This window comes from Melopsittacus undulatus, chromosome 7 (assembly GCF_012275295.1).
Source record: "Melopsittacus undulatus isolate bMelUnd1 chromosome 7, bMelUnd1.mat.Z, whole genome shotgun sequence".
Lineage (NCBI taxonomy): Eukaryota > Metazoa > Chordata > Aves > Psittaciformes > Psittaculidae > Melopsittacus > Melopsittacus undulatus.
The window spans coordinates 6,106,930-6,121,421 of record NC_047533.1 but is presented as its reverse complement, the minus strand read 5'-3'; the positions used below and the strand labels follow the sequence as shown (position 1 = coordinate 6,121,421).

At 47.5% G+C, this 14,492-nt stretch overlaps 1 protein-coding gene across 1 annotated transcript in view; it reads right to left on the bottom strand.

The window, feature by feature from the left end:
• Positions 1-3,208, bottom strand: part of REEP1 (receptor accessory protein 1) — a 68,428-nt gene extending 65,220 nt beyond the window's left edge. The window contains exon 1 of the mRNA XM_034064888.1: positions 3,092-3,208. Coding sequence (XP_033920779.1) covers positions 3,092-3,123 — 32 coding nt within the window. The 5' untranslated portion in view covers positions 3,124-3,208. The remainder of the gene's footprint in view (positions 1-3,091) is intronic.
• Positions 3,209-14,492: the final 11,284 nt, after the last annotated feature.

Sequence of the window (14,492 nt, the reverse complement as noted above, 5' to 3'; positions counted from 1 at the left end):
CTCTTAAAGGAGAACTATCCAGGGACAGGATTATCTTTTAGTTTCAGGTTTGTACAGTACCAAGTGCAGGTCCTGGCATAATAAAGTCTCTGACTTTAACACACGGCTGTGGCAGGACAAAGTGCTGCTCTGAGGTTTCTCTTCTGGGGGTCCCCAGAAGCCACTCCAGCATGAACACAAAGCCCAAACACTACAGCTGCAATGATGGAAGAGGTCTGCAGTGATTGCCTGCTGAAGTAGGGGAGAAGTGCTCATAGACTCGGCTCCTTCAGCAACATTCTGGTAATAGAAAGTGCCAGGACAGAGACAGTAAGACCCAAACCCAAGACAGCAGAAGCAACAAAGCACCCAAGAGCCAAAGCAAAGGTTTGCCTTCTGCTTTAAAGCCCTTCCTATTAGCTGAGTCATATCAGCCATAACCCCATAGAGATCAGCAGAAGAGCACAAAGCAATATCCACAGCGTGATGAAACCAAACCACATATCCCATAATCAGCTAACAAGATTTGATGAAAAAGCAACTAAATAGATGTGAGCTGGGGGGGGGGAACCCAACCAGCTGGACACTGTACTTAGAGCACAGCTATCTGTGCTGATGGATCAACTAGTGACTCAAAATGGGATTAGAGAAGCTAAATCTTTGTCATGATCCTAATGTGAAGACCACAGTACTCAAGGAGTTCAGTGATGCACCTAAGAGTTAACCTGAATGGGAGCAGGTCTGTGCTGTGCTGTCTTTCTTGGCCTTGTTGTGATGCACATACCCCCTGGTGCAGGACCATCTCAGCTGGTTAATAGTAAGGAAGGAGCCTGGATGAAGCTCACTGGTCACCAGCAAGAAAACACCTGCCTGCCTTTGCTTGTCTTGTCAGGGTTTCCAGCATCTGATGGGATGTAAGATTATATTCACTCTCCTCTTTTTTGGTGTAATGTTAGCTCTAGGAAATGGGGTTTCAAGCAATACTCTACAGAGTCCAGGTTTCTTACTGGGATCATAAGAAACCAGCACTTCCTGGTGCAAACCATTCTTAAAGGACAGGAAAGCTGAAGCCCAACTGAGTTCCCTCAGAGCTTTCAACTGACAGAGGGGAGATTGAGATTAGACACTGGAAAGTTCTTTCCTGAGAAAGCTGGCACAGGGTGCCCAGAGAAGCTGTGGCTGCCCCATCCCTGGCAGTGCTCAAGGCCAGGTTGGACATAGGGGCTTGGAGCAGCTGCTCCAGTGGAAGGTGTCCCTGCCAATGGCAGGGTTTTAAGGTCCTTCCAACGCAACCCATTCTATGATTCTATGGTACTAAGCAGCAGTGCAAAGACAGTGGGGATGAAGTTTGGCTTGCCCTAGGTTTCCTGCAAAAACTCCTCCACAATTATCACTATGATTACAAAATGATTCATATTGACACTGTATAACCAAAATGTTATTTGTTATTAAAATTGTAGCATAACAAATAACTGGTACCACCTTCTACACAGCGGATTTCACACTGTGACATGCTATTCAGATACATAAAGTTAAAGTAAACAGAAAGGTTTCTATGTCCAGCTGATTCCTGACTGCAGATATCAACTGCTCCATGTCCTGCCCCTACCCAGTTTTTACCCAGTCCATGTATCTTAGATGAAATGACCCATGTACGTGTCTGTGTGTCAAAGCAAGGAAGTTAAGCTACTGTCTCTATGTAGACGTCTTTGGTGGTGAGGATGAGCTGGGCTATGTGATGACAGGTTGTTTCAAAGTGGAAATAACACTAGTAGAGAAGAAAGAAAAGCAGCCTTGGACAACACATCTCCCATTGCTCTCAGAGACACCTGCACACTTGCACTGGTCAAATTGAATCAGTGAAGTATTTAACATGCCTTCCCATACTGAAGTGCAAACCCAGTGATACTGCAGCTGAATCCAGATGATACATCTCCAGGGGCTAAACACAACTCTGGAACCCCCCAGATCTTCGTATCCAACAGCCACCTGATGTCTTAGTGATACAGAGACATCGCTTAGACCAAGGTGAGCTTTCTTTATGATGTTTCATCTCACATGGCAGAAGAGGAGACCTTGACAATGCCTTGCTGGAACCCACGCTGCTGGTGCAACATCACGGCATGCTGCTTTCAGACAAAGAAAGCCACAGGCCCTCGCAGTCCCTTTGCAATAACTTCAGAGCACAACACATGTTCTCCTCGGTCTGCAGTTCTATGTAGCAGGGCAGAGGAAACTGGCAAAGGATTCATACGATTCAATGCACTAACCTTGACCAGCCCTGCTTCCAGCATGGAGACAGAGCAGCCATCCTGCTGCCCCACCTTAAGCCTCAACTCCCTCCCTCCTTTCCCAGGAATTCTCCCTAGTGCCATTAAAAATGCTCTTCTCCCACTGAACCTCTTCCCAGGTGCGGCACACGAACAGAAACCTCGAGCTCGCTGCATTTTCCCTGGTGCCTGGGAAGAATTCCCAGGGATTTCTGCATTCCCACCTTCAGCCACGGGAAAGGCTGGAGGAGAAGCGCAGAGGAGCCGCACGCTCCTTAAAGGTTAGCGAGAAACCGAGCCCGGGTTTTGAGAGGGCAGAACTGGTTTGGGGGTTCCTTTACCCAACATAAGAGGGGGCAGCAGCGAGGGGAGCCCCCGCAGCGCCTCTCCCACGCCCCCTCGCGAGTCCCCGCCGAGCCCCGCTAACAAAGCGGCGCTGCCCAAACCCACCTCCATTCCCCCCCGCAGATGCTCGGTCCCCTCCATCCTGAGCCCGAGTCCCTCCATCACCGCGCGGTACCAACCCCCCTCCTCCTCCTCCTCCTCCTCCTCCTCCTCCCTTATCACCTTGCTTTTTCCCTTGGGAATGCCCCCACGCTGGCAAACACCCCCCGACCCACCTATTTTCCCCTACCAAAAGCAGCCGAGCGCCCCATCCCTAACAACAACCGGCTAAAATTAGCCGAGCCGCCGCTAGCATCGCGTATTCACAGCGCGGGTGAGCGGGACCAAGGCAGCGCACGGTCATACAGACATGGACATACAGACATGGACATACAGACATGGACATACAGACAAGCACACAGACAGACGCATGCAGGTGCCGGCCGCAGCTGACTCACACCACGAGCCTGGAGATGATCCATGAGACCATGGCGCTGCGTGCCGCAGGGCTGGGCTCTCCCGCTGGGGAGGGCTCGCCCCGGCTCCTCGCCCGCCGCCGGCCGCCGCCCGAGTGAGCGGGGCGGGCGGCTCGGCCATCCGGCCCCGCAGCCTCAGCGCAGCCTCACTGGCGGCGCCGCCGCCGGCAGCCAACGCGCAACCGGGCCCGGCCGCCGAGATTGGGCAGGGCCCGCGGCCGCCTCCCCCCTGCCCGCCCCGGTGCTCGGCGCTGCGGGAGGAGGAGGAGGAGGAGATGCTCCCCCGACGCCCCCTGCTTCCCCAGCGACAGACATCCCATATCCCCCCCCTTAACGGGAGGGCGGTGGCTGGACCACCATAGCCCAGCAGGACACGAAGCCAACCCTGTTTAGACTGCTCCTACCATAGAATGGTTTGGGTTGGAAAGGAGCTTAAGAGCATCCAGTTCCAACCCCCTGTCATGGGCAGGGACACCTCACACTAAACCATGTCACCCAAGGCTCTGTCCAACCTGGACTTGAACACTGCCAGGGATGGAGCATTCACAACCTCCCTGGGCAACCCATTCCAGTGCCTCACCACCCTAACAGTAAAGAATTTCTTCCTTGTATCCAATCTCAACGTCCCCTGTTTAAGTTTGAACCCATTACCCCTTCCTCTAGCAATGGCAAAGCTAAGGTGCAGTGTCCATGGGCTTCTTGGATATATAGGAAGAGGTCGATTCCTCTCCACACCCTAAAGCTTCCCAACACAACAGACAAGGGCGTGAGCCACACAATCCAGGTGGATCCCCATCAATGGCAGTGACAAGAGCTAGCCATCTCTCCTCCATAAACTCTTCTATGATTCTCCCAGAATCATAGAACCCCATGCTGGAAGGGACCTTAAGGGTCATCTGGTCCAACTTTCCTTGGCAAAGCATGACCTAGTGCAAATGTCCCAGCACCCTGTCAAGTCAAATCTTAACAGTGTCCACCACTTCCCTGAGGACAGGGGTTCATCCACAACGGCTTGATCTGCAGGTGGTTCTTCCCTAAGCTTCCTTTGGATTGTGTTTCTTTTCCTTTACTACGCTGGCACATGCCAAATGTAACAATGGACAGGAAGAGGAATTTGTGTCATTCACCCATGGGAACTCATTTTAGCCTTGTGGCAGCCCTTCACTCTCAAACTTGGCACTGTGAAATCAGCCCTGAGGTTCACTCAGAAGCTGCTCCATGGAGCAGGCAGTGGTTTCAGGTGTTAGGGCCAGGGCTCCAGCCACACTGGAGGGGTGGATCCTTTCCTCCATGCCCAACAATTGCTCTTTTCCAGGGCTGTGCATGTGCAGCAAATCTGCCCCCATCAGTCTGAGACAGCAGAGCTGTGAGAGGCTGAAATTCCCTCATGTATCATGAGTTACCTGTGAGGAGCTCTTATAGGGAGAGATTGATCATTCCCAAGCAGAGATAGCAGAGGCAGGAGCTGATCTCAGACCTGTCCAGCCCCAGCTGGCCACAGGCATCCTCAAACTCCTGCCCATCCCCATGATCATCCTACAGCACCCAGTCCTTACCTACCTCCTTTCTCCTGCTCAGCTCCAAGTCCTCCATAATGGGATCATTTGTCATTACGATGTAGATATGTAGCAGGACCCCTACTCCCCAGCTAAAGCTGCAACTATAGACAGACATAGAATCATAGAATAGTTAGAGTTGGAAAGGACATTAAGATCATCCAGTTCCAACCCCCCCTGTCATGGGCAGGGACACCTCATACTAAACCATGGCACCCAAGGCTTCATCCAACCTGGTCTTGAACACTGCCAGGGGTGGAGCATTCACTACCTCCCTGGCAACCCATTCCAGTGCCTCAGCACCCTCACAGTAAAGAACTTTTTCCTCAGATCCAGTCTAAACTTCCCCTGCTTAGGTTTCAACCCGTTACCCCTTGTTCTATCACTACAGTCCCTAATGAAGAGTCCCTCACCAGCATCCCTCTAGGCCCCCTTCAGATACTGGAAGGCTGCTATGAGGTCTCCATGCAGCCTTCTCTTCTCCAGGCTGAACAGCCCCAACTTTCTCAGCCTGTCTTCATGCAAGAGGTGCTCCAGTCCCTGATCATCCTCGTGGCCTCCTCTGGACTTGTTCTAACAGTTCCATGTCCTTTTTATGTTGAGGACACCAGAACTGCACACAATGCTCCAGGTGAGGTCTCATGAGAGCAGAGTAGAGGGGCAGGATCACCTCCTTTGACCTGCTGGTCACGCTTCTTTTGATGCAGCCCAGGATACGTTTGCTTTCTGGGCTGTGAGCACACACTGAAGCCGGCTCATGTTCATTTTCTCATCAACCAACACCCCCAAGTCCTTCAGCATCTCTACAACATTATCTTTTAGAGGGACACGTTGCTCTATGATTCTATCGTTCTATCATTCTGTCCTCTTCTCTCTGTACCAGGCCTGTTCCTCCACCAGAGGGAACTTCCACCCCATGCTCTGACCTGCAACAAGCTGTTACCTCCTCACCTTGGGCTGCCGTCTGCTCCATGCACTGGTGTTCTCTGGTGACAGACAGGCTGTGAACCACAGCTGGAGCTGCAGGGCCACCACCAAACATTCCTGCCTCTAGGACTGCAGGTGCTTACAGTGCCAGCATCACTTTGAGTGCTACCCAAGCACCACAAAGACAGGACTGGGTGGGTCGGCTGCAATGAGCAAGTGGGAATTAGGCAGCTTCTCTTAGACAACATTGCTAGATTGCTCTCTGGAAGAGCTGTCTTCTCTCCCAGAGAAGCCATTAGGCCATCTAGCCCAAACAGTGAATCATCCCATGGCTGTTTGCTTGTGTATCATAGTTACATAAGCACTTGGAAATCTGTTATCCAAGATTTCATGTATCAGGATTATTTAGTGTGAGATTCTAGACTGCATGTTGGCAGACATTCCACATTATTACAGTTACTGATGTGATATTATGAAGTCTAAGGCATTTATCTCTCTGCATGAAAATCTGTGGAGTCATCATAGCACACTGAACTCAACACTTAGTACTTGCTGCAAATTCCAGGCATAGAAAAATGGACCAACAGGAGAAGATCCCAGATCATAAAGAGAGTACACAGAGGATAACACCCAACAGTGCAGCAAAACATCTTTGTGCCCAAAGCATAACTCAACTTCATGCCCTCTTGGCTCCTTCCAACCTCCTCCAGCTCACGCTGTTCCCTGCAAATCCTGCTCATTGCCATCACTGCTGACCCACAGTTCTCCTTTCTGTCAGGAAAGCTTGAAGGTGTTTCCTTCTGCTTGGCAAGCATAGGGAGCATGGGCCAGTTTTGTGTTGCTGCTTTGTAAGCAACTGACACAATCACCACCTGATGTTTGCTGAGGGACCTTAAGCCTCAAATACAGACAGTTAGCAAGGTAGGCTGGTGATGGAAAACCCAACCAGCCTGTGACTTCGGGAGCTTTACTTACATAACTCTCTGGCATAGAGAGGGTGAAGGAGAGGAATTCTGCTCTACTGAGTCATCAGTGGAAGGGTGACAATGCCCCCTACCTACTCTTCATGGGCTGTGTCTTAGGATAATGGTCATACAGCCCTGTAAGCTCAGCACAGGACATCCTCAGCATGCTGGAAAGAGGCTTTGCTTGGAGAAAGTCTTTCCTTTGGTATTAAACCACCTGATCCTGATATACAGAAATAATGGAGAGATACAAGAAGTGTTAAGCTGGAGGGACAGCTATAAATTCATTTACACAGCCAGCTCAGCAGAGATGCAAGTGGAACATTTGGGAACAGCTTTAGCAGTGGAAGAAGCTCAGGCAGTGAAAAATCCTATGCAGACTGTACCAGTAAATAGTTTGATCTCTGTTCCCCAAATTACACAATAGAGAATTGTTGTTAATGAAGGCAGAGCCACTATCTTTGCCCTCAATACTGTGCAGCCTTCTCCTAGCAACTACTTGTCCTAAGCAGTTCACAGCCATGAAGAAGTCAGACCCCCCAACACCTCTATGTAACCAGATTCATCCCTCTTTGGCCGAAGGGAGAGGGGATGTCAGCTCACAGCTGCCAAACCAAGGCTTCTTAGAAGAAGAACTGACTGATACACATGCACAGGGCACTGAAAATAAAAGGTCGGGAAGGAGCAAGTGCAGACAGCTCTTAGCAAGGCATGTCCTCCAATGGATCAAACCTACATGAGGGGCATTTCAGAATGGCTTGAGAAGAACAACCTCAGCTCCAGGTAGAGAGAAACATATCACACAGGAAACCTGTGGTGATGTTTGGGTGCTGAAGGTGATGTGGAGAAAAAACAAACAACCAAATTAATATAGAAACAAATAAAACACACATGCAACATCAAAAGGGCACACTATACATACAATGTGTAGCGTTGCTACAGTACCTACAAAGTATTAGGATAAGACAGTCAGTTTGGTCAGGAAATAGTAATTCTGCATCCCATCAAGGAATATACACACGCATATATATATACACATATATAGAGACACATGGATATTCTGTATCCCATCAAGGAATATACACACACAGGTATACACATACACATACATAGATATACTCAGCCTCTTGGAAGAGAGACGTTTGGCCTTCTACCCACTGGAAGAGGATGGTTCATCTCTTGCATTCATCTACTGACTCTTACTTGGGAAGCAAAAGAAAAACCAAATAAACAAACCCCTAAACCTGTGGACATTTGGAGCAAAACCCCAAGAGGAATGCAGCTCTTGAATACAGTCATGGAAAATGCCCATTGCTGAAACTACAGCTTTACTAACAGGCACAGGCTAGATAGGAAAAGGTTAATCCTACTGTGTAGGAAGTATTGGTAAAGCATGTGGAGCCAGCCAGCATTTTCTGGCTGCCATTTCCATCTTTCTTATTGAATTACCTGCTTCAGAGCTATGTCATTAGCAAAGACAGATGAAGAAATGTCTCTTTTGCCTCAAAAGTGGTGTGGTCTGGCATTAGAGCTGGGAACCGTGACCGCCGAGAAGCACTCTTCATCCTCAGTGACTCATTGCAAGAGCTTGGGGGAAACATGGAGACCAGCATGCTTGAATGTAGCATTTTGCTTTAGGTAACCAAAACAGGACATTTTAACCCCAAATATTCTGATACAAACATTTGCAACACAAAGATCAGTCATTGGTACTTAGGATCTCCAAATATTAAGCTTGGAGTGCTCAAGTTGTGCATCAAAAGTGTCTTGTGAGAAGTCTGTTCTTTGCTTCCTACATCCCCTTCTGTAATTTACAGGGTACAAGATGACTTTCCCTTGGAATAAATCCATGTGTCTTAGATTAATACATTAGTGGCTGTGAGGCATCTGCAGACCCTCCAGCTACATGGGAAACAATCCCAGTTCAGCATGTTTTCCATTCTACTATTTCAGAATGAAGGAAGTGCTTGGATTACAGCACTTTATAAACTGATAAAAAGGGCTGTATCTTGGACTAAAACTCACTTTTTCAGCCTTAAAAGCCCATAAAGACACTAATAAATTCCCACTGTTATCACAGTACTTCTGATACTCAGATTAGTATCCTTGTCCCTTGTTACCTTTCATCATCTTCCTACCTTAGCCTAGTGTCCTGGGTTCAGCATAAGCAGGAGGTCTATTCCATGTCTCCAAATGATCTCCCTGTTTATGTTCTGAACGCCCTGCTATGGACAGCTTGCAACAGAAATGTAAAGGGAAAGTAAGTAGCTCAATAAAGATAGGAGCAAATAACCAGTGATCAGAAACCAGCTTGTTGGATGAGAGATCTCCTGGGTGAAATTGCACAGCAGGTAAGAAGAGACTCTGCCTCCTCTCAGGGATGTGATATACAATTCCCTTTTACAAAGCACTTCTCCCTCTGGCCCTGCCAGACAAGAACCTAACTGGCTCCTGGAATGCTTAAGGATCTGGAGCATCTCTCATATGAGGAAAGGCTGATAGAGCTGGACCTGTTCAGCCTAGAGAGAAGGCTCTGGGGATCAATGCATGTAAGTATCTAAAGGAAGGGTGTCAAGAGGATGGGGACAGCCTCTTCTAGGTGGTTTCAGGCAATAAGACAAGAGGCAACAGGCACAAACTAAACCACAGGAAGTTCCATCTGGACACAAGGAAGAACTCATTTACTGTGGGGTGACTGAGCACTGAAATAGGTTGCCCAGAGACATTGTGGAGTCTGCTTGCCTGGACACACTCAAGAGCTGTCTGGACACAATCCTGAGCAATGTGCCCTAGGTGACCCTGCTGGGGCAGAAAGGTTGGGCTACATGACCTCCAGTGGTCCCTTCCAACATCCATACTGTGATTCTGATACTCATGTCTGATAAAGACTGCAAACAAGGAGGAGGGCATGCAGCTCACCTATCCTGGCTGGATGCTGGGAGAGTGCCCATTTAGGATTCCCCCGTATCAGTTTTGGATCCTCACCATCTTCCTCTTGAGGATTTTCTTCTTTGCAAGAACTCACTCTCTGAATGTCTGCTCTATCCCTGGCAGTGTTCAAGGCCAGGCTGGACAGAGCCTTGGGTGACATGGTTTAGTGCAAGGTGTCCCTGCCCATGGCAGGGGGTTGGAAGTGGACGATCTTAAGGTCTTTTCCAACCCAAACCATTCTGTGCTTCTATGAAGAACTGCAAGACTGACTTCTAGTAATAAGGCACACTCTCAAGACTGGAAACCAGCAGTAAGACCAAGCCTGTTCTAGCTTTAAAACAAGCCATTTAGTCATCTGAAAAAGGAAAAGAGCCACTTCCAGGGTAAACTGCAGTGGATGGTGCCTACTGAGTCAAGATCAGGATAGGGTTACACTTTAAATTTGGTGGTGTGTGCTTTTCTAGGCTCTAATTATCAGCTACCATCAGGGATAATATCCTGAGCTTTGGTCTGATTCAGTGTATCAGTTCTTTTAGTCTTGTATTAGAAGGATGGGCTTTGTTGAATTTCATTACTGTATAGAGTTTAATGGTGACTACAAGACAAGAATAAATGTACTGAAGGATGACTTCACCATGCTCTTGCCCTTAAAGCAGGCACAGAGCGAAAGAAGGAAAGCAATTAAATGCTAGTGTGAACATTTGCTAAAGAGTTGGAGAGAAATATGGTCAATATATGGCCTTGAGGTTTCACTGAGGTGCCATGCAGATGGGAGATAACAAGAGGTTATAAATAATGAGTGAAAGGGGCCTCTCATGAGCAAAGAGAGGTTTCCTTCAAGGAAACAGAGAAGGAATGTGGGGAAGGCCATTGGTAACACCAAGTAGGTTAGGGGAAAGCTAAAGATGGCTGCAGACTGGTCTTAAAAGATTCTAGAGACAGGCTGTGTTCACAGGTTCAATAAAGCATTGTAGGCAGTAAGAGAGGAAAGCAAAGGGAGCTGCTTCACCACCCCTTGCTGAATTGCCTTCAGCCAATTCAGTATTGCAGGCAGGGCTCTGCTTAGCAGCATCCTTTACACAGGTGAAACTACTAAGCAGAATGAACAGACTACCACCACTTTGCAAAACCCTGCTTTAATAACTGTGTAAGTACCACTTCATTGTAAGTTTTAATAAAAAGCTGCTATTGATCTTCAAGATCAATTTAAATCCCAGCACAAAGCAGGATGTGGCAACCTCAGGTTTCAGTTTCATGCAGAGCCTCGAGGGAGGCAGAAGTGAAGGCGCTGCACTGGCACATCTGGCAAAGATGCCTTCCCACAGGAGCTGCTCTGAAGTACCTGCAGGTGAGCAGCAACTTCACTGTGAGTGTACTTCCTTCTCCAGGGCTTTCCTCCTCCTCCCATACACCACAACCCACCTGGCTCTCCTATGTGGATCCTGTTCTGCTCCTCTCAAGGTGTGTAAACCATCCACTGCTTTCTCATTTATAAATGCAAAGAGAAAAGGTGTCAGAGGGTAGGGTATATTACAGATGCAGATTCTCATACTAGATATAGAATCATAGAATGGTTTGGCTTGGAAACCACCTTAAGATCATCCAGTTCCACCCTGCCATGGGCAGGCACACCTCTCACTAACCCATGTCACCCAAGGCTCTGTCCAACCTGGCCTTGAACACTGCCAGGGATGGAGCATTCAGCACTTCTTTGAGAAGCCTGTTCCAGTGCCTCAGCACCCTCACAGTAGAACTTCCTCCTTAGATCTAACCTGAACTTTCACTGTTTAAGTCTGCACCCATCACCCCTTGTCCTATCTCTACAGTCCCTAATGAAGAGCAGAATTCCTATAGGACCCCTTCAGATACTGGAAGGCTGCTCTGAGGTCTCCACGCAGCCTTCTCCAGGCTGAACAGCCCCAACTTTCTCAGCCTGTCTCCATACAGGAGCTGCTCCAGTCCTTGATCATCCTCATGGCCTCCTCTGGACTTGTTCCAACAGCTCCATGTCTTTTTTATATTGAGGGCACCAGAACTGCACACAGTGCTCCAGGTGAGGTCTCCTGAGAGCAGAGTAGAGGGGCAGGATCACCTCCTTTGACCTGCTGGTCACATTAAGCTAGTTCTAGTTCTGTTTAACTCAGAGGAAAGTATGTCAGTGAAAATATGCCTCTTTACACGGACAAGATACACAAATATTTTTTTCCCTGCAGTCAGGATATATGAAAAACCTGCAGTATCATCCTGCTGCTCTCTCATTACATGGCAGCCGGAACAAGAATTAACTGTCTTCCCAGGGCCAAAAATAGCCAAGCTCCAAAACTGAAATGGAAAAAAGCAGAATCCAAACAAACAACTGGAGGCTTCAGAATAAAGATGATGGAAATACACACCCACTGTGATAAGGGTTTTCAAATCACCTTGTTTAGGCTATTTATAGAGGACCTCATCCCTATGAAGATGGCTCCCTTTTGAAGACTTGCGGTACCTCAATTTGATGGCACTATTAATGAGACCAGATATTGGTTTCTTGGCTAGTATCTACTTACAGAGTGATGCAGCAGTAGCATACAGAGCACTGCCAGCATGTGGTACTGGGAAGTGCTAATATTTTACACCATGTCTGAATGATTTCAACATGTCTGACTGAGCAGAGCAGGAGTAGTTTTCCCCCATAAATAGTGATCCAGTCTACAGCTGATGATCAGGGACTGGAGCACCTCCTGTATGAAGACAGGCTGAGAAAGTTGGGGCTGTTCAGCCTGGAGAAGAGAAGGCTGCGTGGAGACCTCAGAGCAGCCTTCCAGTATCTGAAGGGGGCCTATAGGGATGGTGGTGAGGGACTGTTCATTAGGGACTGTAGAGATAGGACAAGGGGTAATGGGTTCAAACTTAAACAGCAGAGGTTTAGATTGGATATAAGGAAGAAATTCTTTACTGCTAGGGTGCTGAGGTACTGGAATGGGTTGCCCAGGGAGGTTGTGAATGCTCCATCCCTGCGGGTGCTCAAGGCCAGGTTGGATGAAGCCTTGGGTGACATGGTTTAGTGTGAGGTGTCCCTGCCCATGGCAGGGGAGTTGGAACTGGATGATCTTAAGGTCCTTTCCAACCCTAACTATTCTATGATTCTCCGAGACAGCGACACAAGTATGTCCTCAATAGCCAGGAGGTGATTTCCAATTCATGCTGAGCTCCACACCTGACTTTGTAGAATTACTGAATAATTTAGGCTTCAAGTAACCTGTGAAGTCATTGTGTTCAAGCTTCAGCAGCAGGGGCAGCTTTGAAGTTGCATTACACTTGTCTCCAGCTCATATGTTATAAAGTAGTCTAGACATGACTTTGTGAGCTGGAGATGTTGCAGTGCAGTGGACATGAAGTAGTTTTAACCTCACTGCAGAACTGGTGTGGTAGGCAGAGACCTGGAAGTGTCTTAGCACTGAAGTTGTCTTCCCTGGTGGCAGCAGCATAGAGCTACCAGAGCTCTGTGCAACCGGCTGTGTTACAGACCTCTTACTGGTGATGGTTGGGTCGAGCCATCGTTCTTTTGAATGGAAAACTGGCTCTGCAGAAGTCAAGTGCATTCCTTCTATTCACTATGGGCAAGAGGACTTCAAATCCTGGTTTTGGCCTCTAGTAGACACACATGGAGGGCAGCTGCAGCCATTACTTAAGACTTAATCCTTGTAATATCCTTTGTTAATCTAAGTACAGTGATCAAGTGGCATGGCAGATATTCAGCATCCTCATAGGGTGCAGATTAGATGACCAGGATTACCTGCTGACAGTGGTAACACTACCCTGTACTTATTCAGCAGTTCTCTGAAGAACAGAAGGTACTGTTTAAAGGTGGGTAAATATTTGTTAATCCCAGAGAAGAAAATGTAAGTGCAAAGAGGTTAAGTAGTAACCCCAGTTCCACACAATGAACCAGCAGCAATATCCCTATGCTCTAACACAGTCAGGGGTTGATAGGACCTGCTCAGAAAGTCCTGATCACAGCACATCCTGTTTTCTTAGGCTAAGTCATAGAATCATAGAATGGTTTAGATTGGAAAGGGCCTTAAGATCATCCAGTTCCAACCCCCCTACTTAGAAAGAAACATTTCTACTGCCAGTTAAGCCTCCATTTTCACTACACCCTTTCCTTTAACTTTGGAAGAGTCTACACAGATTGTATTTGGGGAGAAAGCATAGAATTTATATGGTAAACCTAGAGAAGGATCGTTCTTTCCCTTGCACTGCAGTGTGTCTAACACACTGTGATATGGAATAGTCAGATGTCAGCATTCTGAACCATTTATCACTTATCTGCTGTCTTTTACAGCCTGTCTTCATAAAGGATTAGTCTGCATTGTATACAAACACCGTGTTTAAAACACTCTATATAAAATAATGAACTTTAAGAATAAAGCTTTCCTTTTCCCCCTTGTAAAATACGAATTCACTTAAACAAGATAACAAGGTTTTATTAAGGGACAAAGTCAGTAAAGCAAAAGCAAACAGCGCTGGCTGCATGACTGTAGCCAGAGGTGCAAGTGATTAGTATTTGTTACAGGTTTCTATACTTTCACTATTGCATTAGTCACATCCATATTCATAATTCCTGCATATAGGCAGGGAACATTATAACTAAGTCCAGTAATATCCTAGGTCTCCTCCTCTTGGCTTCTGCGCACTGCTCTTCAATGATTGTGGGCACGGGTCTTGAGGATGAAGAAAGCAGTCTTCCTCACAGTTTACTTTTCACCTTTGGCACAGTTGGACACCTCAGTAATCACACAACTCGCTAAAACCAGCCATATCTGTAATTATTGTGATAGCTGGCAAAGATGTAAACCAGTGTGACCTTCCTGCACAATTTATAGCAGGATGGGCAGACGAGGAGTATCCCAAGCTGGCAGATGCTTGGGAGGCTCTGCCTCTAAACTAACTGATAAGTAGAAGGATGGTGTGAAATAACTCATTCATGTTTACTGGGGCCACTAAATCTTGTTATCTCAC